This window comes from Vigna unguiculata, chromosome 7 (genome assembly GCF_037176805.1).
Source record: "Vigna unguiculata cultivar grain cowpea cultivar isolate G323 ecotype 2 chromosome 7, ASM3717680v1, whole genome shotgun sequence".
Classification (NCBI taxonomy): domain Eukaryota; kingdom Viridiplantae; phylum Streptophyta; class Magnoliopsida; order Fabales; family Fabaceae; genus Vigna; species Vigna unguiculata.
Window position 1 is genome coordinate 40,001,564 of NC_140798.1, and position 26,934 is coordinate 40,028,497.

Genomic DNA, 26,934 nt, shown 5'->3' on the forward strand with positions numbered 1-26,934 from the left:
TCTCTCTCTATCTCTATCACCTTCTCTCTCTTCCCCCCCTCTCTCTCTCTCTCTCTCTCTCTCTCAAGGTTCTCTTTGTCCCTTATCACCTCACGTTCTCACTTTCTTGCCCCATACAGGTTTTCCACCAGCCAAGAAACGGATAGAAAATTTTCAGAGCCACCACCGTTCAGAGAGCACATCACAAGAAGACTCTGTTTCTCTCTCTCCCTCACTCTCAGCTACATGGCCTCACTCTTCGATCTGAATCCACGTCTCTGAACTCATTCCGTCGCCGTTTAATCCCCTTTCCCTCTCCAATCTGCGTTTTCTTTATATTACCGTGTACGAGCTCCGCGGAAGCCCTAGATTGCTGTGCGGCGCGCCGATTCGGCTGCCGCGTTTGGTATTGCGTTCGATCTCGCCGAACGGCGTCGTGTGGCTCAGCCCTGCGAACCCTAGGTCGTCGGATCTGGAGGCGGAGGTCGCGTTCGCGGCGCTGCGGTTTGCTTTACGGTGAACCCTAGGTTTTGTTTTCTGTGGCTGCCCATGCTATTGGGTTGGTTTTGATGCCGCCTGAACCATTGCCTTGGGATCGAAAGGACTTCTTCAAGGAGAGGAAGCACGAGAGGTCTGAGTCGCTTGGGTCAGTCGCCAGATGGAGGGATTCCTCGCACCACCGCGACTTCAATCGCTGGGGATCCGCCGAGTTTCGCAGACCGCCAGGTGAGTTTTCAATCCATCTTTTTATTCGTTCCTAATTTCTTTTTCAGTTAGGGTCCTCTTACCCCGAACACGCCGAAATAGGCGCTCATCGGTGTTTTTGTTTAGGTTTTGTTGTTCTCTCTTGGTCAGAGTTTCTTAGTGGTTTATGATTTTGAGGGATTGTTGTTTAGCGTATTTGGTGCGTTGTTGAGGGTGAACCTTGGTTGATTTTTTGAAGATCTGTGCCTGCTGTTGTTATTGGAATATTTTAGTGAAGCCTTTAATAGGGTTTCCTTGTTCGCAAGTTTTCCGTGTTCGTTTTTCTTTGTCTATGACTTTCTGGGTGCGAGAATATATACTTTACTTGTGTTGATTTTTTTGTATTTTTCTTTTTTTGTTTGAATATTTTCTGAAGGTCATGGTAAGCAGGGCGGTTGGCACCTGTTTTCCGAGGACTCAGGTCATGGGTATGCGATTTCTCGGTCAAGCAGTGACAAGATCCTGGAGGAAGATAGTCGGCCCTCGATTTCACGAGGTGATGGGAAGTACGGCAGGAGCAGTAGGGAAAATAGAGGACCCTTTGGTCAGAGAGATTGGAGAGGGCATTCGTGGGAACCCTCCAATGGTACCGTGAATTTGCCCAGAAGGCCGCAGGATGTGAACAATGACCAGAGGGCTGTGGACGACGCCCTAGGATACTCTTCTCATCCACATTCCGATTTCGGGAACTCTTGGGATCAGCATCATCTGAAAGACCAGCATGAGAAGATAGGTAGTGTCAATGTGTTGGGAACTGGCTCCAGAAGTGATAGAGAGAACTCTCTGGGTGACTGGAAGCCGCTTAAATGGACCCGTTCTGGAAGCTTGTCTTCTCGAGGCTCAGGTTTTAGCCACTCAAGTAGCTCAAGGAGCATGGGAGCAGCGGATTCGCATGAAGAGAAGCCTGAGTTGCAACCGAAAAGTGCAGCTGCTAATGAGTCACATTCAGGGGAAGCCGCTGCTTGTGCGACATCTTCTGTGCCTTCTGAAGATACGGCTTCTAGAAAAAAGCCAAGGCTGAATTGGGGCGAGGGACTTGCAAAGTATGAGAAGAAAAAAGTCGAGGTGCCTGATGCAAGTGCAAACAAAGATGGTCCCGTCTTGTCTGCTACTATCACCGAACCTTGTAATTTCCTCAGTACCAGCTTAGTTGACAAAAGTCCAAAAGTTACAGGATTTTCTGAATGTGCATCTCCTGCAACTCCATCTTCTGTCGCCTGCAGTTCCTCTCCTGGTATGTTGCTAGACGCTGTATTTTTTGTATTTTAAATACTGCTTTGAAAAATTTATATGGAAATTGCAAATTGATGATGGGTTGACTATTGGCACTGCAGTAACATGTGTTATATCTATGTGTATAGAATTATAGTGAAGTATACTGCGATATTATGAGGTTTGAATTGGTATTTCATAGAGACTTGTGGTGGAATAGTAGTCAGATATCTGGAAAGACAAGTCTCTGTTTCATTTTTGTTCACTACATACGTGTTTATCTGTTGATTAGGTTCTCCATTTACAAGTATTTCCCTTGACTCTTTATCTTTTTATTGTGTGTAATATGTCGCATAGGTGTTCCTTTATGAGCTCCATTTTCTATTGAATGTCCCCTTGACACTCTTACGTACTCCAGTTCTTTAGTGCATGTCTTTTTTGTTCATTGTGTGCTAATTTGATTTGTTTTATTACTAAAATAATTTACTATTTTGAAAATGTTTGTAAAATGTAATGGTTTCTTGAAGAACTTGATTGTTAGTGAGTAGGGCCTAAAATTTACTTAAAACATAAAATGTCTGTAAAATGTCGATTTATCAATGTAGGTAAGAATCAACATTTCAGCAGTTGCATGCTGCTCGAGGTTTTTTTATTAATTTTTAAGGATTAGCCATAGCTAATTCGATAAAGGAGACCATGTTTCTTGAACATTCGTGTTCCAGCTTTTGTTTTTAATCAATACTCAACTTGCTTGGATAGGAGCATGACATATAGGAATTACAATCCAAGACTTCTGCAATGAGTATATTTATATTTTAGGTCAATATTCAATCGAATGGCTGGTCAGCATGTTAAATACTTATTTGGAAATATGTTTTGTTCAGATATCGTATATTTACTTACTCCATATATTTTTACTTACTGTTTTTATAACCTAACCTCAAACTTTTTACCAGGTATGGATGATAAATTATTCGGAAAGACTACAAATGTAGACAATGATGTTAGTAATTTGACTTGTTCACCCGCTCCTTTGTCTGAAAATAATTTGCAGAGGTTTTCCTTTAACTTAGAGAAATTTGATATTGGCTCCTTGAATAATTTGGGCACTTCAATTATTGAGTTGGTACAATCTGATGATCCAACTTCTGTAGATTCTGGTCCAATGAGGTCCAATGCAATTAATAGGTTACTGATATGGAAAGCTGACATTTCAAAGGTGTTGGAGATGACCGAATCTGAAATAGATTTACTTGAAAATGAACTGAAGTCGCTGAAATCTGAATCTGGTGTTACATGTCCATTTGCGGTATCCCTGGGCTCCCAGATGGTAGGTAGTGGTGAAAAATCCTGTGAAGGACATGCTGGAGTCTCTGACCAGGTCATCCGGCCAGTACCGTTGAATATTGTTGATGATGCCAATATGGAGAAGGTGCCACTTTCAACTAATTTACATAGTGTTCATGAAAATGTAAAGGAAGAGGATATTGATAGTCCTGGAACAGCTACTTCTAAATTTGTTGAGCCTCTGCCTTTAATTAAAGCAGTTTCTTGTGGTACTGGAGGATATGTTAATTTCTCCCAGGACTTGGATTCTGTTCCATCTGCAGCTGTGAAATGCTTAATTCCCTGTAGTGCTAGGAAAGATGTTATTGTACCTTGTGTTGATGACAAGACTTCTTTGGAGGTAAACGATAGCATGGATATTTTATGTGGTACAATTATTTCTTCCAATAAAGAATCTGCCAACAAAGCTAGTGAGGTGTTTGATAATTTATTGCCCAAAGATTGTTGTAAGATTGGGAGGATGGGAGCCAGCAGTGACACATGCAATCAGACCTTGATTAGGGAAAAGTTTGCAGAGAAGAAGCGATTTGCTAGGTTTAAGGAGAGAGTTATTGCACTTAAGTTCAGAGCCTTGCATCACTTGTGGAAAGAAGATATGCGCTTACTTTCTATAAGGAAATGCCGACCAAAATCTCACAAAAAGAATGAACTAAGTGTGCGAACTACCTGTAATGGTAACCAGAAGAACCGATCATCCATTCGATCACGTTTTCCCTTTCCTGGTATGGATATTTTCAAGTTTGTTTGTTTGTCCCACTGATTTGCAGTTTCTCTTTTCTTGATTAGTTCAGCTAGTAACATATATATTTTTTTATATGGAAATAAGCTTTGCTAACTAATGTTTAAAGAGGGTGGTTAGTTTTCTGTTGTAGTTTGGATTTTTTTGAAAAAGAAAAAAATGTTTAATTTTGATGCTATTAATCTGCTGTACTTTTGCTGCTTACTTGCTTGGTTTTCATATATTCCTGTGTTCAGAAATAGAATAGTAATCCCCAGTCTGTTGTTTCTTGGCTGTTTGTAAGGTAAATCGGAAGGTTTAAGCTCAGGCAAAATCAGTCGCTTTTGGTTTGGATAGCTTCACTAGTTTTTGTTGGTTTGATTACAATGTTAGTGAAATTAGTTATATACTGGGGTAGGATTTAGGCTACTTTTGAAACCAGTCCCACAGTAGCAGTTCGCATTTGTCATTACTGTGTAACTATGATGTATGGATACGACACATATCCAATATGTTGATACGTAAAATATGTATATTGAAAAGTGTAAAATAATTCTGAAAAATCATGATAAATATATGATTGTTATTGTGAGTCCAAATTAAAATTATATGTATTAAAGATTGTCAACAGAAAAATTTATAAATTATTGTCATCATATAAGTACTACTGTTTTGTAAACTAGATTTTTCATTGATAAGTATCTTAAAGTAAAGTGTCGGACATGGATATGTGTCGGACACAGATACTTAACTCATATTGTAGTATCATTGCTTTATAGCTGTGTGTAGTATTTTCTTGTTAGTCATGACTAATTTGAAAAGTGGAAACTAATTGTAGCTAGTAAGCAATCTAAACGTGCATACCTGGAGAGTCTGATTATTGTTATAGTGATTTATTTTGTTTATTAAAATTAATAGTTGAATAAAAGTCTTTTCCTGTTTATTCAATTATATGACTTCTTGTTTAGAACATATTTTGACTTGATAGGGATTGACTTGTACTCGTGAAGTGAAGGGCTTCCGTTAAGTCTATTATTTTATATTTGTCACCAAACATTCACGATTATTTAGTGATCATCCTGTAACACAAGTTATCTTCAATGTTTAATGGTTTTATCTGTGATATTTTAACTTGCACACGACTTATAGTTTGTTCATTTCTTAATTTATTTGCCTTTATGTTTTGGTAATGACTATGCTTTCTTTTTTTCCTCCTGTCTGCAGCAGGAAATCATCTGAGCTTGGTTCCAACATCAGAGATGATTAATTTTACAAGCAAACTGCTTTCAGAATCTCAAGTTAAAGTGCAGAGGAACACTTTGAAGATGCCAGCTTTAATTTTGGATGAAAGAGAGAAGACGATTTCAAAGTTTGTAACTAGTAATGGGCTGGTTGAAGATCCATTGGCTATTGAGAAGGAAAGGGCTTTGATTAATCCTTGGACACCACAGGAGAGAGAAGTTTTCTTGGAGAAATTTGCCGTCTTTGGAAAAAATTTTAGGAAAATTGCTTCTTTTCTTGACCACAAGACAACTGCTGACTGTGTTGAATTCTACTACAAAAATCACAAATCTGATTGTTTTGAGAAACTTAAGAAGCAAGATGTTGGTAAGCTGGGGAAGTCATTTTCAGCTAAAACTGACTTGGTGGTATCAGGTAAAAAATGGAATCGTGAATTGAATGCTGCTTCCCTTGAAATTTTGAGTGCAGCTTCGCTGATGGCAGATGGCATTGCAGGTAATAAAAAAATCCGTGCAGGAAGCTCACTTTTGGGTGGATATGGTAAAGCGAAGACGTCGAGGGTCGAAGACTTCATTGACAAATCAGGCAGTTTTGACATTCTTGGGGATGAAAGAGAAACTGCTGCTGCGGCTGATGTATTGGCAGGAATATGTGGTTCTCTTTCTTCCGAGGCTATTAGTTCCTGCATAACAAGTTCTGTTGATCCAGTAGAAGGTAGCAGGGATAGGAAGTTTCTGAAAGTAAACCCTTTATACAAGCTGCCCTTGACTCCTGATGTTACTCAGGAGGTTGATGATGAGACTTGTTCGGATGAGAGCTGTGGTGAAATGGATCCTACAGACTGGACTGATGATGAGAAGGCTGCCTTTCTTCAGGCTGTGTCTACTTTTGGGAAAGATTTTGCCAAGATAGCTCGGTGTGTTGGGACAAGGTCCCAAGAACAGTGCAAAGTTTTCTTCAGCAAAGGCCGCAAATGTCTTGGATTGGATCTCATGCGCCCAATACCTGAAAATGTTGGATCCCCAGTGAATGATGATGCAAATGGGGGTGAGAGTGACACTGATGATGCATGTGTTGTGGAGACAGGCTCAGTGGTTGGAACTGAAAAGTCTGGCACTAAAACAGATGAGGACCTGCCTTTGTATGGAACAAACACGTTCAATGATGAGTCCAATCCTGTGCAAGCTAGGAACCTGTCAGCAGAGTTAAATGAATCAAAGGGGACTGATGGGACAGAAGTAGATATTGAAGATGCAAATGTGGTTTCTAATGCATGTGCAATTGATATTGATTCTATACAGGGATGTGATCGTAGTGAATTTGCCTTGTGTGGTTCTGTCAGTGGACAAACAACTGTAATCTTGTCGGATAGCACAGAAATTAGGAGAGATAAAGCTAATAAATTGGGAGGTGCTACAGAGTTGATATCTGTTCCAGATACAAGTGAACCATGCGAGAGTAATTCTTTTGTTGAGGATAGAATGGTGGTTTCCGAGGTTTCTTCCGGAAGACCTGGAAATGAATTGGAGAGGCAAAGAGTGTCTTCACCCCGATGTCTTGATGATAGAGATAGTAAACAGGAAGCTGATTCGGGTGTCATAGTTGATTTGAAAAGCCCTGTGCACATTCTAAGCACTATGGTAAATGCTCCTGTCTCATCATTTGGAAATTCCTGTTCTGGATTGAGTTCTAGTACTGAAAATAAGCACGTACCCATCGGAAAGCCTCATGCCTCCCCGTTGTCTGTGGACGAACATCAAGCATCTTCAAATTCATTTTTACAAAATACTGTTGCTTCTGATATTCAGTGTGAGAAAACAGCTAGCCAAGATCGACTGTCTTCTACCTGTGATATTCAGGTTAGCAACGATGAGCAGCCCCCTATTACTGGGAATTCTTCAGACCATGTTGATGCCGGAAGCATTCTCCAGGGCTATCCCTTGCAAGCTCCCATTAAGGAGATGAATGGTGATTTGAACTGTAGCAGTTCAGCAACAGAATTGCATCTTTTGTCCCAGAAGATCGAACAACCTGATGATCAAGCCAAAAAATTACAGTCATTGGATTCAGATAAAACATCCAGAAATGGTGATGTCAAACTTTTTGGGAAGATACTAACCAATCCTTCATCAGCACAAAAAGCTAATGTAGGTGCTAAAGGTAGTGAAGAAAATGGTACCCACCATCATAAGTTCAGCAAACCTTCTGGTATGAAATTTACCGGACATAATGGTGATGGGAATTTGAAAATTTTGAAGTTTGACTGTAATGATTATGTCGGCCTTGAAAATGTTCCCATGCGGAGTTATGGTTATTGGGATGGGAACAGAATACAGACTGGTCTCTCATCCTTGCCTGATTCTGCTATCTTGCTAGCCAAGTATCCTGCAGCCTTCAGTAATTATCCCACATCTTCTGCCAAATTGGAGCAACCGTCATTGCAAACATTTTCGAAGAATAATAATGAACGGCTCCTAAATGGCAGTAATGCCGTGATTGATTATCAGATGTTTAGAAGGGATGGTCCGAAAGTGCAGCCATTCATGGTAGATGTGAAGCACTGCCAGGATGTATTCTCTGAGATGCAGAGAAGAAATGGTTTTGAAGCAATCTCAAGTTTACAGCAGCAGAGCAGGGGAGTGATGGGAATGAATGGGGTTGGAAGACCGGGGATTCTTGTAGGAGGATCGTGCAGTGGTGTCTCAGATCCTGTGGCAGCAATCAAAATGCATTATTCCAATTCTGACAAGTATGGTGGTCAGTCTGGGAGTATTGCGAGAGAAGATGAATCTTGGGGAGGGAAGGGGGATTGAGACAGGTAGTCATTGTGTTGAGCGGCAAACACCTCTTTTTGCCGCCCTCTGTATTATAGTTTTTGTTATTGCTTAATACAGTGTAGGGCGATTTAATGGTTCTCAAGCCCGTCTTTTTGGTAAAATATTTAGGTGCTTGTAATATGGCAGCAGCTTTTTATTTGTTGTATTTGATGAAAATACAGAAATAATCTCTGAAAAGGTTAGGAGGGGCGATTGCCATTACCATTGCCAATTCTGGATCCTTGACGTCGTCCTCACTACTCATTTTGACCATCTTTTCCAGCTTCTAATTACTGTTCCAGAGTTGTTGGTATGGCCTTTACAGATCAGATGCTTTATTCAACTCTGCCCGTAGTTACTTTATTTCGGTAGGCATTCACTCTGCGGCGTTTTCTAATTATAGAATTAGGGAATTTAATATTAGTAGTAGGTGTTGAGTTACTGGATATTCAGCTTCTTCCAATCATGCTGAATTTTTTTGACACTGTTTCTGACAATTTCTGCAATCTCTTGTTCCTACTACCTTCAATCAGTTTCTAATCAAAGTCTCCCCTAAATTTTAACAAATATGTTGAGCAATTTCGTGAAGATAATAACATTTGAATAGAACTTTCGAATATAAATGTTGGCAAGGAAGATAACATCAAAGTAGTTATTTGGCTTCACCATACATCTTTCATTTAAACATCTTAAGCACTCTGCTCCATAGTAGCAATTTCCTTAGCCTCTTCAGGTGTCTGGAGGACAGAAGGAAGCGGTGCATTGATTTCAATTATCTGCAAGAACCCAAAGATCCTTAGTATAAAAAGCCATATTACTAATAACATAACATCCTGAAGAAACCTCTCAATGTTTAAGTATATTATATTTGACACTTCAATCAACTGATTATAATAGTTTCAAAGTCACAATTTTAGATTCACAGGAATGGTTCCATAAAAAAGGCAAACATATCAAATAATTTATGTTTCCTAAAAACAACTGTAATAAGGAAAAATAATCTTTAACGAGCTCTAAAATAACTTTCAATATACCTCGTTAGTTAATGGATGAGAGAGAACCAATTTATGTGCATGCAAGTTATACCCACAATCTCCAGGAACTGCCTTTGTAGGCCTTCGATAACCCCTACACAAGGAACAGCCAAAATAATTTAAGGAGAAGGGGCAACCCAACTCTATCTGGAATTGAATATTTGAGGCTAAAACTAAGTATAATATCTAGAATCAAATGTCAAACACTTTTAAGTTTGATTGCATAATATAAACACACTTCTATTTAATATCAGAATGCCAAAAACCCCTAGTCTACATATACTTGTATTTAAGAGGGAAGCAATCTACATTCCAGAACATTGCACTTAGAAGTTACTTGGATTCATTGTAAGTTTCTTCTGTTAGAGTTCGATTTGCAAGTGAGATGAAGGAAAGTTCATGTCGCAAGACGAAATTGATATTATTTAATATCGTTGAAAAATGGAAAAATGGAGTTAAGTGAATGATTCTCGGAAACCTATAAAACAAGCATTTACCCATCTTCAGCAAAACTCTCATCTATAGAGTCACAATCTAAGCATTTAGGTTGCCCGCCAACACCATATAGGGGATCACCTGCAAATAAAACCAAAGGAAAAATAATAATGGGAGTGTCCGAATAAAGCATGTTTACACAGAAGTTGGAACGTGCATGCAAACACGAGATTTCACAAGAAGCAGGGAAATATGATGTTTGGTTATCCTCTCAATCATGTTTATCAAATTGAAACCTCAACAAATAATCATTCCATCCTCCATATTAAATTGGCATTGGTTTTGCTAAAATTTAAAGTTTGAAAGCAAAATGAAATATTTCCAGAAAACATATTTACTAGAGAGGGGTGGAAATTGAAAGTTTTTTTTTTTTTTCTAATTTTATTTTAGTGGTGTACATCGTATATGAAATCTAGCTTTATTATTTTACGTGGAGCACCATGAACAATTTAGCATTAAATATTTACCTAAAAGAGGATGCCCCATGAAAGAAAGATGAATACGGATTTGATGTGGCCGTCCAGACTGAATCTTAACCTGACAAACAAGCCAACCAGAAGATGTTAAAGAGTCCGGATTTCTAATTTAATGCAGCCTTTCTCTTTCTTTTATTTCTTCTTCAAAGGGATTCATAATGGGATGAGTACAAGCAGAACTTTGGGCAGCAAAACGATTACATGTTGAAATACAAGCAAATAATTTTTGAATGACTATTCCCAGAGTGAATCTGATGTGACATCAGCGAACATTGAATACTATCTAAAAACAGAGCAGTGCTGCAATTTTGTTAATTAAACCCGCTCTAACGCACACTATTTTTTACCTTATTTGTTGAGATTTAATTTCATTGTTTTTGTATACATTGTACCCTAACACTGTAAAACCATAGAAAAAATATTGTTTATCAGAGATAATATTTTACTTTTCTTCTATTTAAAAAAATGCCAATATTTTATATGATGTTTTATCAATGCTCAATTATTAAAATGATGGCATTTTTTGTTAATGTTTTTACTGATAAAAGTGTCTTACAATGTAATTTAATTTAATTATAATTTAATCTTATAAATCTGACTTGTTAAATGAAATTTGTTCTTATTTATGCACTTAATTTTGAAACTATTTTTAGTGGATATGAGTCTTGGGTAGGTCATTTCTAGGATCCCAAGTTCACTTGGTTGTCATTAAATGATGTGGTCCTGAGCATGAAATTCAGCTACCTGGACCAATGTGCTGTTTTCTTGTACGTTTCTCTCCAGAATGCTCACCACACTGAGTGCTGGTTTTCCTGGTCCAATGAAAACAACTAGACATGACTAGATGATCAAAATTTGGAGGGAAGTCTCAGAAAGAAGAGAAATGGAAACATTATAACCAAATCAGATTAGTGGAAATCAATAAGCATAAGCATGGTTTCCTTTATAACTCATCCATCTGAAACAAAATAGAGACTGAAAATAACCTGATTGAGAGGCAACGTATAAACCTTTAGCAACACCTGGATATTTAACTACTCCAATTGATTGATTGATAGTCACCTGTAAAGCAAAACAACTTTCAAGTTATACATGTAAAATTGTCCCAAACTACATACTCAGCATCAAATTATTCCAAATAAGCACAAAATAACAACTGAATAGTCCCTTGATCCTGATAATAAACACAAGACAGATGGATTAGTCAGGATAGATATTCAAGGAACAATAAAACAAGCCATGCTCACACAAACGGTTACCAATTTTTTAAACAATTCACATTAGTTTTACTAAAATGAACTTGAAAGCAATAGGTAATAGACAATGGAAAATCAGTTATAAAAAGATCATGACAATGTTAAAAAGATGTAGCATCATCTGCATTATAAAACAAAAACCATTAAAATTTTCAAAAGTTGAATCACGGGTTCTAAACATCTCTAAATTTTCCAAACTGTCAGTCTTTTTTTCTAAAATTTAATAGTCAAAAGAATTCAGTACCCATGCAACTTCACTAAAAGTTAATATAACTCCTAATGTAGGCGTCCCCTTTACGCCGACTCACCTTGCTGCGTATACAACTGTTAGGTAGCTAGAATGTTAATTTCAGTTAGCTGTCAAAGGCCTAAATATAAATGTATCACACATTCTCCCTTGTGGTTAAGTTTATTCACTTACCATTCTAGTTACGGAATTCTATAGCTTTGGTTTCTCTCTGAACATTTTCTTACTTGATCAATGCCATTGTCTTTGTCAAAATGCCTAAAATAAATTGTGTACATTCTAGCTCATTCATTTTTTTTTTCATTTTCAAAAAGCATATATGGTTGTAAGAATATAATAATATCTCCTGCGGTATGAATTAAATTAGAATATTACTGAGAGTTCTTGCAGCTGTCTTTTTAACATTCACTATGAAAAGGAAAAACGAAATATTCCATGCTTTCTTAATCTCGTACACCTTTCTGATCATTTTACTTTTACTCAGGGGTGGAGTGTGGGATGGATGCAGCCTAAAAGCACTTGTTAATATTGACAAGGGGGAGTCATGTCACTTGTTAACAGTGCCTATAAAGAGGAGGGGAAAACTATGTCACCATCACCTGGTCATTCTCCACTACCCCACTCGCAAGTCCTCGGTATATCTTTGCAATCTTCCCAATTTCCTGGTTTGTATCTCTGCCTCCATAACAGCAGTATACACAACAGCAAACAATTAGCAAACAAGGTAACAGAGTATGAAGTGCATAATGTCAACTTAAAATTTTAACCATTTTTTTTTCCGTGGTTTTCTCAAGTGTCTTCAACTTAAGATAAGGAACAGGCTACAAGGTAAAGCATTTCACAAGTGAATTATAAAATGCAACAAACCAAAAAGGTAGTCCTTTCCTAACCTTTTTCCTCCAATGTGAGAAGTTCCATCAGCAAAATAAGATGCAAGACGAGCTCTGGCTAGTTTTGTCTTTGCACATAACAAAATTCCTATGATGCAATCACTCAAAATCAAAAACAATTGAAAGTATCATGGGCTAATTATTCATAATATTAGAAAGGCATTAAAAGCAAAGGATCTGGTCATACTTGTATAACATTTCTGGTAGTAATAAATATAAAAATACCACTACCACTTGTAGTTAAACAAAAGGATCTGGTCATACTTGTATAACATTTCTGGTAGTAATAAATATAAAAATACCACTACCACTTGTAGTTAAACAAACAACTGAGCAAACGGTAATTAAGTAAACTTTTGACAACATACAACTATGTTTTATATAGTATTAAGATAAAACCAGTTTCCTGTCAGAGTTCTAAACTAGTTTTGTAATAAATTTTAAACTATGCTACATATTACAGACAGAATCTACCAATTTCACGACAAAAATATTCCGTATAACCTGAAGTTCCCCTCCCTAGACGATGTACTGGGACAGGATGAGGCTTTTTGTGCAAGTTGGCTTCCCATTGAAGCTGTGTCAAAACTGTCCTTTGCTGGAAGAGCCCTCCAGGCAGAACTTGCAAGCCAGAAGGTTTATTTAGAGCAATCTGAATTTACACCAACACCCCAATCAAAAGATTTATATTCAAGACATTCTACTAGTACTACAATAATATGTTTTAGTAGGGATACCAGAAAACTCTGTAGTCTAAATAACTTCCTCTAAAGATCCTGACAACTTATTTTAAACACTCATTGGAAGCAATCTGCCAGAAAAACATTGTTAATTTACTTAGGAGACAGTTTTCCATCTTATGTTTCCCTCCTTCTCATGAACCAAACATATTTGAATTTTATTACACCAATATAAGTATAATGTCAATTGAACTTCGTAATTTGCATTCTAAAGCACCACTAGCAAAGAAAATAATTTCATACATTTGATTTACATATTTAAGATAATTAATCAGAAAAACAATCATATCAAACAAGTAGAGATATAAAAAATGGTGAATATAAAGTAACACTAACCATGTCATCATCTTCATACAATACTTCAATCATATGTGGTGCATCAGGTTCCTTCCATGGAAGTCTATGATAGACTAGCTTTGAGCCAACTCTAATATGAAGATAGGAAATATCATACAATGGAACAAACCACGCATTAGAAAGGTTAACAAACTTCTATCAAAAAACCTGAGGACTGCGTTGGAATCAGTAACAACTCTTCCATCAAATGTTATCTGCAGATGACACACTAATTAAATTACAAACAGCCAAGATGGAGCATTCCTTGTAGTCAACTATTTCAGATTCGTTGATGATCAAACCTGTCCACTTTTTATACGCTGCAACCAACTGTTAAAAAATCAGTACGTACGATTCCCAAGAGTAATTATGTTACCAAATCGGGAAAAAAAAAGAGGATAAAACTATTTCCTAAAAACAAAAATTGCTTTGGAAAAGAGAAATGCACGAAAATAGCTTTCCAACACCTCAGCAAATCTGACAAAAATGAACCCCATTACCAAAACTAATAGAAGAAAAAAGACCATTCAAATTTCCATCCCCAAAAAAATGCAGCGGAAGATACTACTGACCAAGAGAACTCATAACCCCAGATCAATTGTTTCATAGTTGGTAACATCAAATTTGTATTCCTATCGTATTAACTATCACCTTAATGTATTTCATTCCCCCTCAGCTCTTGGGAACAATTCAAAATTTCACTTAACAACATTTGGCTAGGTCATGTGTGTTTCTCATCAATGCCAACCCTTCATTAAATTCTCAAAACAGAATCTCAAATTCCAGTAAAAAACGAAAATAGTTAAAAAAAAACAAAAAACTACCCAGTAGCATATCTTCATTTTTCTTCCCTTGTTAACATGTAACTGGAGAAAATTTTCAAAATTTATGACTAAAACGTAAGTTGGTAGTTGAGGGTTAACTTACCCTTGTAAGGGAGCAGAACTTTTGTACTTGGTAGAGTAAAACTCTATCAGAGTCAACCCTGAAAATTGATAGGGCGTAAAATAGAATTGAGTTGCAATATGATCAGATAAAAGATGAAAGGGGAAAGAGGTGAGCATTGAGAAGGAGCACTGAACCGGAATCAGAGGTTCGAACGACGTCGTCGTAGGAGAGACCGTCGTTGCATTCAGGCCAAGGAATTCCAAATTTCCTGCGGCAAGCCATGAAAAAAAAAAAACTGAAAGGCCTGAATTTGAAAACCAAAACGACGTTTATTATCTGTTTAGTTGAGAGATTAATTTGAGGTATGCTTAATTAAATTGTTTTCCCCCTCACAGTTAGTAAGAAAGTTTTCAATAATAGTAAATATTATAAAATAAAATTTGAATGAGATTGAATATAATAATGTCAAAGTTAACCAATTTAAAACAAGTTATTTAGATAATTAGATATTTTAAAAAGAGTTGGTCCTAAAATTTTGCAAACATGAACGGAGAGCAGAAAAGAAAAAATTTGTAGTTCGAGAGTTTAAATGACTTATCATAGTCGTTTTTTGTACTTCTAACTTTAATATTTTTCTCTGTAAAATAGATCGCGAGAAATCGAAGATTTATTTTTTGAGTTATTCTAGGTAGATTATGAAATAATGTTATTGTTTGAATTTTTAGAAATTTATTTCAAAATATTGGTTGGAGGTGAAAGAAATTATTTTGTAATTGATTTGGTCATTAGATTTTGTTGTTGGAATGATTATACAAAATGTTTTGAATTGAATATTATTTTTAATAAGTTGATTTAGTGGTTATTAAAAAAAGAATTTAAATTGAATTTTTAATAGATGAGTATAATAAATTTATATATTTATCTTACGAATTTGATGTGAATAGAAACATGTATAATGTGAATTAAAATATTATTTTTGAACAACTCATAATTTGATCAATTATTTGAATAATTAAGAAATTGTGATATTAAAAAGTATTTGAAAATATCTTTGAAAATTTATTTTATTTTATGATATTTAAAATTTCTTTCAAGTAAGATATTTTCACTTAAGTGAAGTATTTTTATTCAAGTAAAAATATAATAGAGATTTAAAATATAATAGAGATTTATACATGACTTGAAAATCAATCTTATTTTCAACCTTGTTTTAACTTAAGTGAAAACATCGTTGTATCTCAATCTTAATCTTTAACAAAAAAACGTTCAAATGATAAATTTTTCACTCACGATCATTTTCTTTGCTATCTTTAGTACTCACATTAGTTTTTTATCCACAATTTTTGCTCTTTAACTAATTTATTATATGTAGTTTTATAAATACAAAATGAATATTTATTTTTTGCATGAGAATGATGAAATTGTATGAATTTGAGGTTATATGTTTAATATTGTGTTGATCATTGTTCGAGTTATTATTATGTATCGAAACTTATGTTATAGTATACATCTTATTGTGTCACATATGATCTTAGATGGTAAAGCTCAAGTGTAAGTTCTAACATACAACAACATATGAAGATATGTGACATAAGTTGTAATGAGTTTACTCCCATTTTTTATTCTCTAGTTCGCTTATAAAGTTGAGTTTTTGACGAATCATATGTTAATATCTAGTAGTAGATATTTAATATTAGTCTTTCAAAAGGTATAATTGATATTTCATTTATTGAATATCCTTTAATATTTATGTGTCGTTTATATGGTTGTTTTATGTTTCTTTTGATTTAAATTGAATTGTTTGTGAATTACTAATATATTATTTTCTTATAGTATTGTATTTATTGTTTGTGTAATGATCTTATGTGATTATATTTTGTACACGAGTAAATACAGGAACATGAGTAAAAACATCTAGAGAACAATAAAGACTTATTTTGAATTTTTTATTTTTGTTTTGAAGGAACACAATCTATCTACCTCTTAAATAGGTGATTTTTTTTTTAAAAAAAAGAGACTTATTTTACGCTTAAATAATATGATTAAAAAAATAATTAATTTTTCATGTAAGGTAACTCTATTATTGATGGAGGTGTTGAGTCGAAGTTAGAATAATACCCTATCCGAATTTACTGTTAACCCGAATTATTCTGGGTTTGTATGAACGTTTGAAAATGCTTAAGTCGGTAAATATCATTTAAGACAAGCTAAAATCTCTAGAAAATGAGGTACTCATTCTGAGAGCATAAGAGCCAAGTTTGGTGCAATAATAAAGAACATGAAATTGACTTGAAAATTCATTTCATACTCTGCAAATTTGTCTCATGAAAAACACGAGTCCAATTACAGCAATTTAGTCACACAAATGCGTATTTGTAGGAGTTCATGATTTCATAACGTTAAGCTAATTAATCACTCAAAATTCCTGCCAGCCAAATAAATATTACTTTTAACAAATAATTGTGGGCGTGTGTAAACCTCAAGTGAGATATGACTTCACTAAATATTACATGAGACAAACATTGCAAAAGTTCGCAGCACAAGTAAAGCAGAAGAATTGTGTTGGACAGTTACAGCAAAGTCGTTCATACACAGAACATGAATAATTATAACAGATCTTATTGTCTCTATGTTTGAGCATAGCTGAGGAGAATCCAGATGAGAAAACATCAATACTTTTATTATTGCCAACTGAGGCATTGAGTTTGAGAGTGATATGGGAGGACCGAGTAAGCAGTAACAAATTACACACTCAGAGAAGAGAGACAAATTACACACATAGCATAAATCATGAGCAGAATACATCAGTTGATGAAGTTGCTGCCAGCTGCAGAGAAACAGCATTCCAATCCGCAGCATCAGCGCAGTGCTTGTCTAATGTTTTGGGACCAACACCAGAAGAAGCTTCTGTTATAGACACCTTTCCAGCAGCAAGTGCTTTCAGCCTGTATCTCTCAGCCCTTGAACCAATTACTTGGCCTAACACTGATGCTGCAATAGTAAATGCCATAGCTGATTTAGGCATCAAGACAGACTTCCTCAGCATTCCTATGAATGGCACAGCTGCATGGACTGCAGCAAACCATGCTGGTGAAAATTTCTTGGTATGTTCTCTCCATATACCCAATGGAACATTAGCCGCCATGCCCAGCATTCCAATCACAAGAACCTTTGTAGGCAGGGCCTGAGGGCGGAGGTTCTTGGCAAATGCGGTGCGTGCTATGGCTGCTCGCGCTGCAACTACCGCCGGTGGGCACTTGTATTTCATGCCTGGAGGAGGCTGAATAACCTTTGCAACAAGTGGAAGGACGTTACTAACTGCACGGTATGACTTTGCTATTGGGCAGTTCCCATTTTGCAACCAATCATTGCCTGCCTCATGCTTTGAACCATCCTGAAATCAGTTAAAATGCACATCAGAGTCTTCAACCACAGGATTTTGTAAACCTCCTCATCCAGATCAAGGAAATTGAAAATGAAAATATCAAGTTAGGAGGCCAGAACTTGTGATTCATAACTGCAAAAAGCCTGGGTAAAAAAATTCTTAAGGAAATCTTTCTAGTAAATAGACAGCTGATTGAATGTGATGTATACCTGTGAAGATGGTTCGTTCTTTGATGATTTTGATTTTTTTTTCTGGTTGTTCCACTTCTCAGAAAATGCATCAAAACCGAAAGGCCCACCAAATCCAAATGATGACAAACTAATAGTTGCTGCCTTTGCAGCTAAAGGATTGAATTGGGATTTGGGAGGCTCTGGCTGTACTTTCTTCTCTGAATGACGGAAAGATCTGTCCGACAAAGGTACTACACCATCACTCCCGTGGAAAAGCCTAAATGCCAAATCAAAATTGGGGCCATCTTCGAAAATTGGACCTTTAGCTCCACGAACCTGATTATGAGGTGGAAATTTGTAAGTGTGACGGTTTTTATCAAGTATAATAACAGAACAGGTATACGGTGTGCTTGAAAGATTAAGTCCTAGCATTCAATATTGCATGTAATATTTAAATTTAAAAGGAACAGACACCCAGCTAAGCAAAACACATAATTTGTTCCATGAGACATAAACTTTTGTTCAAAGCTATATCTTTTGGTCCGATTCAGTAGATAGATCTAAGAAGAGCAATATCTGACAGAATCTTAAGCATTCTCAGTAAACAATGTCAGACCTGCTCAACGAATCCAAGAAGTAAAAGCAAGATATAATAGGCATCATTCACAATAAAACATGCTATAGGACAGAAAAACCCATACATGCAGCAGGATAAAGTAAAAGAGCATATGAGAATTATGTCAACTATGGAGGAAAACTTACAGGCATTGGTAAAGCCAAAGGCGAAGAGAATGAAAAGTTAGTAGGCTCATTGATGTTCCTCAAGAATGGACATCTAAGCATAGAGTCCTCGTTTATGTCTCTAGTAAAGAAGTCCATTCTCCTGCTTCAAATCAAACTGCAAAATGAAGGTAGACATAGATAAGCATACTTCGTGTATTTAGACTAAGAGGCACAAACTGGGAGGACTCAGTGAGTTCGATTCTAAGAATTCTGACAAACAAAATTAAATGGATCCTGGAAACTACATACAAGGTTAAAACCTTCAAAATCAAACTAAACTTCTGATATTTATCTACCAAAGGAAACTAATGATATGTCCACACACCCGAATTAACATCAAGATTGAAAACCTAAGACAACACTAAATCCATATGATATACCATGGAGCAACAACAATCGATTTCAATATTCTTCTTTTCATGATTTTTGCAGTCCAGGTAAAGAGAAAATCTACATTAAATATCAATTACTAAATATTCAAGCAAGTTGAGCATTCCCACTACCCAGCTTGCAACGATTCACAACCCCAGTCCATCAGATTTATCTGATCCCCAAAAGTCAACTCAAGACAAATCCAATGAAGTTTTATGATTCAACCACCTCACCACAACCCATCTTAAAAAATTGCTCAAACAAACGAAAAACTGAGCATGATAACTCAAACCCATCCAAAAAGTCGCCTGATTATCCGGAAACAGATGAAAACAAAATCAAAACTTTCCGACAATCGTAACTCACAACAACCAAAAAAAACAATAAAAAGAGGGGGGAAAGTAGGGTTCAATCACCCAAATTAAAGATAAAATTTTTATCCAAATATCCTCACCGCAGAAACTGGGAAAGAATGAGCAGCAGCAGCAGCAACACAAAATAAAATAAAAGAAATTAAAGATTAAAAAAATAAAAAAAAGAGGTAAAAACCTAAAGCATCTATTATGGGAATAATACCTTTGGGGGATTGCAAGAGGCACACGCCAATTGAAGAATGAAGCAAAAGAAGAAAAGAATGCAAAGAAGGTGTGTTAGGTGAAAGAGATTGAAAATGTTAATGCTAATAGTGCTCAAGGAGAAAGAAGAACTAGTTTTATTTCTCTCTCTTCTCCTCCTCCAAGATTATTATTGCAATTTGATTTTGCAGAATAATAATAAAAATAATATCAAAAGAGGGAAAGATACATTTATTAATTAAATAAATAGAGTCAATTATGGCTGTGGTGTCCACACGCCATCAGAATGGAAACTACCAAAGTTGAATTTTATGCATGCCTATAACGTTTCTTCCTTTCTCTCATATGTCATATAATTAGGTGGAAAATATAGATTCATTTTTTCATATATTATTTTATTTATTTTTTCAACAATTTTTATTATTGAGAATCTGATCATTCATAGTGTTGGTATCTAAAATAATTTTTTATACCTAGCCGCATTGAGCATAAAAAAGGCAATATGTATTTAATAAGTAATAAATAATTGATAATAGCAATCTGTTTATCAGAAAATAGAGTTATCTAAATTACGATTATCTAATACATTAACTGATTATTAACATTATATCAATTTTTGTTTTCGTAATTTTAAAGTTACAAATTATCTTAACCAGAAAAATATTTCAAAAAGTGAAAAATAAAACAAAATTGATGGAATATCTTCCAAAATAAAATACGAAACAGATTTAAATTATATAAAGAAAAAAATCTCTCAACTATTTGAAGCTATCTTTATTACTGATTATCTTTAAAAACCTACTCCTTTCTTTTATACAATCTCTTATTTGTATCCCTAAATTAAACTTTAATATTTTAAAACAAATTCAAAATAACTCTATATCTCAGTTTATATTTATCCATTGTAATGGTTTGAGAAAATATTTATGGTATGAAAATTTGCACCTATCATTCAATGCATTGAATAGTACTAAAATTGAATAATTTAGATGTTATTAATTGTTGTTTTGGTTAATTCTGAAAAGTAAGATGATGGTGGGTGAGGTTGGACTTGGTATTGGTAATGTGCTTTTGGTAGGCACACTTCTCAAAAATAATATTTAATTATTTATTCTCTTCACACCCCCTCTGACAACTTAATAAAAAGTAGTTTAACTGTTTCATATTTTAGAATATCGTGTTTTATTTATTTTTTTCAATTAAATTTTTTAGTCCTTACAATTCACACGTTTGTCATTTAAATATGGAATTGATCTTTCTATATATTGTACAAATAACACTCATGAGTTTATATTTATATAATTAAATATGTTTTTATAGCATAAGAAATTAAGAATATTACCATTAAATTACAAGTTTTTATAAAGTAAAATAAGTTTATCTGGACAAAGTTTATTGCGTTTCGAAGTCTTTACTTAATTTAGTTTTCATCTTATGCAAATTTTATAGTGTATACATTTATATCGTATTTGATGAAAAGTTTTTAAAATGATAAATAATTTAAAATGTTTGAAGTAAAGACTTTATATTATTATATTACCTTATGTGACTTTATAGTAAATTTTTATTGAGTCATATGAACATGTATGGATACATAATACATTATACAATATACCCATCTTACTTCTCATTAATATGAAAATCTAATTGGAAAAGATACAAGCATATATATATATATAATTGAATAATTTAAGGATTATTAATTGTTGTTTTGGTTTGGTGAATTCTATATATGATGATGTTGGGTGAGGTTGGACTTGGTATTTTGCTTTTGGTAGACACACTTCTCTGATATCATCGAAAATAATATTTAACTATCTATTCTCTCCACACCTCTTCACTTTACATTATTTCTATTTTAATTTACTTGTTTGGTTGGACACGAGTCACACAAAAGTATTTTAGGTGTCCTCATATTTTGGAATCATTGTATTTTTTTTTTTCAATTACATCTTTAATCCTTACAATTGACACATTTATCATTTGAATATGGAATTGTAGGTTTACTAATGTGCTTTTTATAGGTTTCTTTCTGGAAGTGGTTTTTTATATAAATAATTAGTGAAAACATATTTTATCTGTGCACACATGTCCATATTTTTATTAATATTTAAAGATACAAAAAATAAGAAATGTTGTAGATGTCAAAGTTAAAGGTTTATACAGTTATTTTTGGATTAAGAAATTATGTGCTGTATATTCTATTAAATAATTAACTTATTTTAATTAGATAAAATAGTATAATTAAATGACATGAAAGATTGTTTAAAAAATTAGGATCCATTACTATTGTTCATCGATTTTAGAATGTATAATGTTTTTCAATTTTAAAAGACATCATTTTTAAAATACTTTTTTATTTCATTTGTTATTTCCAAAGGATAAGAACACTGATTTTTTTTTTTTGTTAACTGTGCAACACATTGTAATATAAAATCATAAAAGTGGCTAATGACAGTTTGTATGAATTATAAACAAAGTAACAACAGCTGTATCCAACTACTCAAAAGCCATTAAGACCTATAAAACTATAACACAGTAAGACTTTTTTCTTTAACTCACAACTTAATTTGGAATTCATTTTAAAACAATTATTATCAATAGTATCTTAGTTACTATTATCTTATTTGTTCCATTATATTAACATATAACATCTATATATAATAAGCTATTTTATTACGTAATTATGCGTGCTTTTAAAGTTTTATGCATTGTTTAACTCAAATATTTAGAAACATTCGAACAAGAAATTGTTTAAACAATATTTACAATTACTATGATATTCAAATATTTAAATATGATATATTTAACCATCTTAACACCTAATAATTGTCATAAGAAAGTCAGTAAAAATTGTAAATTTGTTTTCAATATTTGAACTTCATTTACTATACTCAATATTTAATTTATATTCCTCATTGTATTGGGAATCTCACATGTAAGCATTTTATAATTAATTTAAATTATTTACATGGTTAAATACTAATTTCATAAAGTTAGGGTTCCCAAAAAAGTAAATAATAATACATAGCAATATCTGTTATGAGATATACAATATGCAAGAGGTCTTAGGTTGGATCTCCATCTCTGTACCTCCTTCCTAATTATATTCCAATCAAAGTAGATGAGAAAAGAAAAAATCCCTGCATGTTCTAAAAAAAGCACAAGTCATTATAAAAATGATTAAATACAAAAAATATTTAATTACTATGGTATTCAAAATAGTATTATTATGAAGATTTAGAAAACGAAAGTATAAAAAATATAAAATTACAATTACAAACATTCAAGTGTTTATTCAATATCTGATATAAAGACATCTAACACAGTTCTCATACAATATGGCAACAAGTGTTCGTACATAAGATCTTAAGAGGCAACAATATTCACTTTTTTGCATAGAAGACAAAGGGCTTGCCATGAGTTATCACACTTCTAAATTATCTGGAACTCAGAACAAAGATATTTCTTAGAACTGAAAAATAACCAACCTGATCACTTCTACTGATTTTTCTTAGTAGAACTGGGTGTTGAAAAGGACGATCTTGATTTTTGACTGAATTTTTTTGTTTTGTTGGTATCTGCATTTGAACTTCTAATAATGAAAAGGAAAGTTTCAACAAGCATGGCACCAACCAACCCCAGAATTCCTCCAGCAGCATTCTGGAAATAGAGACAAGACAGGAAGGAAAGAAGGAAAGAAAGGAATGAAGAGGAAATGAGAGCTCAAAACTAAAACACTAATCGAGGATAAATGAATGATAATGAAAAGCATATTTTAGACAGTACCATGGCAGGACTGTGATTAAACAAGGCTCTAAATGCAGCATATCCAAGGAGATAGCCAGTAAACATGGTAACCACAACATGTAAACCTGGAAAAGTTAAAGAAAAAATATCAAATAGAGCTTCTTCAGAGCACAAACATTATATCAATGTGACAAAAGATATACTAAATGTGTCAAATCACATCCCTAGAAAGAAAAAAGATTAAAGATTTCTGTCATCTAATTTGAATTTCTCAATTTCTTTGTGAGTACAAAAGGGATAACTTTTAATTAACATCACTACTCCAATAATCACCTAAGAAAGTCTTCCAGCAGCATAAGGAAATTGCAGGTCTTACATTACTTACTGGCCGCCACCAGCAGCAAAATCAGTATATGTTTTATCATAAGGATTACAAGTTATCTTGGGAAAGATAAATATAAAAAATGAACTACCTAAAGCATAACTGAAGTTGCTAATTTAAATGCAGCATAACTGGAGCATATGTGCACAGCTTTTCAGTTTTATTTTCAACCATCAAAACTACATAGATTCATAAAAATTATCCTGTAAGATATAAATTTTCCGCTTTTGTAATAACAAAAATGAATCATATCCAGAGTAATTTCTAATTGGATGACAATACAAATCTCTTTATACTAACAGAAGATTGAAATTAAATTCTGTTACTCTTATACAAAATAAGGAGCAGATCCAATATAATCAAGAAAATCTAGATTATACATGCACTATTAGGAATGTTTATATTTATTCCCATATCATTTTTTATTACAGGATATTAAATCTCTTATATTAATTGTATTTATTCTCTTTCCAAATATAAATAAAGCATCCATGTTGTCTAAAAAACACACTGTTTCAGCTTAATGTCTCTCTCTTTCCTATATTTAACAAACTCAAATATGAATATTTCGTGACTATGTATACAATAAGTGCTGCACTCTGTAATTTATACATAGTAACTAACGTAATCATTAATACATCAGTACCATCAATAGCCTATTCCAAACAGAAATCAATTCCACTGAAGACAGGAAAACAGGCAGAGAAGATCTCAGTATCAAAGACAGAAGAATATTTCTTCACACGTAGTTAACATTAACAAGCATTGGAAAAGAAAGGCCAGAGGCAACATCTATGCATGAAGTGTCATATATTCAATGCATAACAAAAGATGAAAGTCAATAAAATTTAATATCTCCTTTTCACTTCCCTATGCATTCTTCTTTACTACTTTCATACAAACATTATTTCTTCCACTGTCCAGTTCAATTGGGAAACATAAAAAAATAAACATGTCACGATGGATGTACATAAAACAAGCAATTAAACACAACATTAGAATGCATTCAAGTTACATTTTTGCAGGAATACAAATCATTTTTGAATCCTTGATGGGGAAAAAAACTAATTACTAGTAAATATTATAAGAACTTCCGAAGCCAATCTGCATTACAATGTTGAGGTTACTTGGTTCAGCAACAAAACCTCGTACTGTGAAATGAGATTGTAAAGAAAAATAACCTACCCAATCTAGAAAAGGGTGTTCAAACTAAATGAGCAAAATAAGGGACAAAACCTGTACTGTGAAATGAGATCATAAAGCAAAATAACCTACCCAATCTAGCAAAGGGTGTTCATTCTAAATGAGCAAATTAAGCATCAATATCTCAACAAGTAACGGCTATTAGTTTAATTTTGATTTGGTACATGGCAAAGATTTTACATTGTAATTAAAATTCATCTCATACATGTATCATGTATCGAAATGGTAAACTAGAGTTCGGCATAGTTGCTATAGGAGACTAAAGTGAAGAAGAATTTACCAAACCCTAATTGATCCTTGTAAGAAGAAAATGGTTCCGGAACATCCTTAGGCGGTGCAATATCCTTCACAAGTTCCTGATACGCTTTCCGCTCCGCTAAATCTTCCAGCTTTCTCAGCCTCGCTTTCAATTCTTCACTCTTCACACCAATAACAATGTTAAACATAAAATTGAATCACCAACATGTATTGGAGCCACGGAAACAAGAGGTAATCATAATTGAAGGAAATTCAAAATTGGGAAATTGAAACCGAGAGTAGGAATAGAACACTAACCTTCTCTCTGGGCTTAGGGCTGGAGAAGATGAGACGGGTGCCCGAAAAGAGTCGGGTCAAGTCGGGTCTGGTGGATGGATCAGAGGCCATCCACACAGCGCGAAGTGGGGCGTAGGGCAACTCCGATTGGAGGAGCAGGTCGGAGGATGCTTGTCGAAGGTCATCGGAAAGAGTCGCGTCTTTCGACGCACCAGAGAGGAAAACCCGAATCGAGGGTGTGGTGGATATAACCAACCCGACCCGGTTTGGCTTGTCGGTACCCATTACTGGATTCTCTGCTACTACTGTCTCCAGCACGCCATTCACTGCAAAAAGTAATCGTCGCGGAGAGGGTGCGTACTTTCTCTTTCTGTTTTATGATAAATAAGAAAAAAAAATTCAAATTGTTAAATAGTGAAATTTTGAAGTCATTAAATAATGAATTAAAAGTTTTTTAATTAAATAATTCGGAAAGTTTTTTTTTCTTTTTTTACTTATCCAGGTAATTTGCTAAAACTTTAACAACCATGAAGTTAAAAGTCATAATTACATGGAAATCCATATTCTTAATTACATGGAAGTTCAAGATCCAATATAAAGTTTAAAAGAGTTGATGAAAAGAATAAAAAGAGTTAAAATGATCCATAAAATTTTGTATTAAAAGATGACTAACCTAGTAAATGTGCAATTACATGATAAAATCCAACATGTGAAAACATTATAAAAATGTTACTTAGATGAATTGTTTGTTTAAAATGAGCATAAGAAGTCAAATTACACTTTGAATAAAAAATTATAAACTTAATTATGTGACTTTTTATTTTTGAAAAGATATCAATTAATAACTTGGGAATGAAAGGAATCAATTAACAAGATATCAATTAATAACTAGCAAGTTTTAGGATAGGATCTCTCGCCATAATACCATCATCTAAATTTCATATTTTGTTCATATAATTAGTTAAATAATCCAAAGTTACTACAATTTAGTTAGGTTCTAAATTTTTTAAGACTAAAAATAATCTTCATCACTTTTAGATTGTGCTATTTAGAAATGTTTTTTTTAAGAAGGAAAACTTATAGATTTCAGAATTTGAAAATCTCTTCCTCAGAAAAAAAAAACTTTATTACATAATTCAAAAATAATTTCTTTCTTGCATTAAAAAATTTAGACCGTGAAATTTAGAATTTATTTTCAGATGGTATATTTTAAAAGTTATTCTTGTTATCATAAGAAAGTGTCATATGTTACCATTTCTAAACAGAGAAAGCTTCAAAGATTGAAAGTTTAAAACCAAAAGAAAACATCATTAGAAAGACAGCGGCAGAAAGAAACGAGAAAATCCCAACAACTTATTCA

General features: G+C 34.0%; 4 protein-coding genes across 9 annotated transcripts; 1 reads left to right on the forward strand and 3 right to left on the reverse strand.

Annotated features, from left to right (window-relative positions):
• Positions 1-8,290, forward strand: LOC114189842 (Duplicated homeodomain-like superfamily protein). 3 transcript variants are annotated; one of them, XM_028078558.2, is made up of 5 exons: positions 2-705; positions 1,100-1,957; positions 2,892-4,004; positions 5,225-5,656; positions 5,738-8,290. In XM_028078558.2, the coding sequence occupies exons 1-5, from the start codon at positions 549-551 to the stop codon at positions 8,053-8,055; spliced, it is 4,878 nt and encodes a 1,625-aa protein (XP_027934359.2). In that variant the 5' UTR covers positions 2-548; the 3' UTR covers positions 8,056-8,290. The 3 variants fall into 3 exon arrangements, with proteins under 3 accessions (XP_027934358.2, XP_027934359.2, XP_027934357.2); XM_028078557.2 differs by having other exon boundaries at positions 1-705; positions 5,228-8,290; XM_028078556.2 differs by having other exon boundaries at positions 5,225-8,290.
• Positions 8,291-8,637: 347 nt separating this feature from the next.
• On the reverse strand, positions 8,638-14,807 carry LOC114189843 (Pseudouridine synthase family protein). 2 transcript variants are annotated; one of them, XM_028078559.2, is made up of 14 exons: positions 14,615-14,802; positions 14,460-14,517; positions 13,835-13,862; positions 13,701-13,747; positions 13,533-13,623; positions 12,961-13,108; positions 12,457-12,544; positions 12,166-12,241; positions 11,050-11,125; positions 10,808-10,875; positions 10,055-10,124; positions 9,590-9,668; positions 9,093-9,186; positions 8,638-8,834 (listed from the first exon to the last, which is right to left on the reverse strand). In XM_028078559.2, exons 1-14 carry the CDS (start codon positions 14,700-14,702, stop codon positions 8,748-8,750), a joined length of 1,098 nt encoding a protein of 365 aa, XP_027934360.2. In that variant the 5' UTR covers positions 14,703-14,802; the 3' UTR covers positions 8,638-8,747. The 2 variants fall into 2 exon arrangements, with proteins under 2 accessions (XP_027934360.2, XP_027934361.2); XM_028078560.2 differs by lacking the exons at positions 13,701-13,747; positions 13,835-13,862 and having other exon boundaries at positions 14,615-14,807.
• A 2,272-nt stretch (positions 14,808-17,079) lies between these two features.
• LOC114191868 (uncharacterized) lies at positions 17,080-19,901 on the reverse strand. 2 transcript variants are annotated; one of them, XM_028081309.2, is made up of 4 exons: positions 19,707-19,901; positions 18,738-18,873; positions 18,015-18,311; positions 17,080-17,814 (listed from the first exon to the last, which is right to left on the reverse strand). In XM_028081309.2, exons 2-4 carry the CDS (start codon positions 18,852-18,854, stop codon positions 17,209-17,211), a joined length of 1,020 nt encoding a protein of 339 aa, XP_027937110.1. In that variant the 5' UTR covers positions 18,855-18,873; positions 19,707-19,901; the 3' UTR covers positions 17,080-17,208. The 2 variants fall into 2 exon arrangements, with proteins under 2 accessions (XP_027937110.1, XP_085521251.1); XM_085665125.1 differs by lacking the exon at positions 19,707-19,901 and adding an exon at positions 19,585-19,607.
• Positions 19,902-22,589: 2,688 nt separating this feature from the next.
• Positions 22,590-25,955, reverse strand: LOC114189977 (ER-based factor for assembly of V-ATPase). Of its 2 annotated transcripts, none has more exons than XM_028078709.2 (5): positions 25,596-25,955; positions 25,321-25,459; positions 23,495-23,580; positions 23,197-23,368; positions 22,590-22,848 (listed from the first exon to the last, which is right to left on the reverse strand). In XM_028078709.2, exons 1-4 carry the CDS (start codon positions 25,857-25,859, stop codon positions 23,207-23,209), a joined length of 651 nt encoding a protein of 216 aa, XP_027934510.1. In that variant the 5' UTR covers positions 25,860-25,955; the 3' UTR covers positions 22,590-22,848; positions 23,197-23,206. The 2 variants fall into 2 exon arrangements, with proteins under 2 accessions (XP_027934510.1, XP_027934509.1); XM_028078708.2 differs by having other exon boundaries at positions 22,590-22,857.
• Between the last annotated feature and the right edge of the window lie 979 nt (positions 25,956-26,934).

Coding starts and splice junctions, on each gene's coding strand:
- LOC114189842 (XM_028078556.2), top strand. CDS start 549: ATGCCGCCTGAACCATTGCCTTGGGATCGAAAGGACTTCTTCAAGGAG. Junction 1,958..2,891: donor CGCCTGCAGTTCCTCTCCTG/GTATGTTGCTAG, acceptor ACTTTTTACCAG/GTATGGATGATAAATTATTC. Junction 4,005..5,224: donor ATCACGTTTTCCCTTTCCTG/GTATGGATATTT, acceptor TCCTGTCTGCAG/CAGGAAATCATCTGAGCTTG.
- LOC114189843 (XM_028078559.2), bottom strand. CDS start 14,702: ATGGCTTGCCGCAGGAAATTTGGAATTCCTTGGCCTGAATGCAACGAC. Junction 14,518..14,614: donor CGTTCGAACCTCTGATTCCG/GTTCAGTGCTCC, acceptor ATCAATTTTCAG/GGTTGACTCTGATAGAGTTT. Junction 13,624..13,700: donor GATTCCAACGCAGTCCTCAG/GTTTTTTGATAG, acceptor TCTTCATATTAG/AGTTGGCTCAAAGCTAGTCT.
- LOC114191868 (XM_028081309.2), bottom strand. CDS start 18,854: ATGGACTTCTTTACTAGAGACATAAACGAGGACTCTATGCTTAGATGT. Junction 18,312..18,737: donor CTTTGGCTTTACCAATGCCT/GTAAGTTTTCCT, acceptor CCTCATAATCAG/GTTCGTGGAGCTAAAGGTCC. Junction 17,815..18,014: donor AGAACGAACCATCTTCACAG/GTATACATCACA, acceptor AACTGATTTCAG/GATGGTTCAAAGCATGAGGC.
- LOC114189977 (XM_028078709.2), bottom strand. CDS start 25,859: ATGGGTACCGACAAGCCAAACCGGGTCGGGTTGGTTATATCCACCACA. Junction 23,581..25,320: donor CAAGGATCAATTAGGGTTTG/GTAAATTCTTCT, acceptor TAACTTTTCCAG/GTTTACATGTTGTGGTTACC. Junction 23,369..23,494: donor TTAATCACAGTCCTGCCATG/GTACTGTCTAAA, acceptor CTCTATTTCCAG/AATGCTGCTGGAGGAATTCT.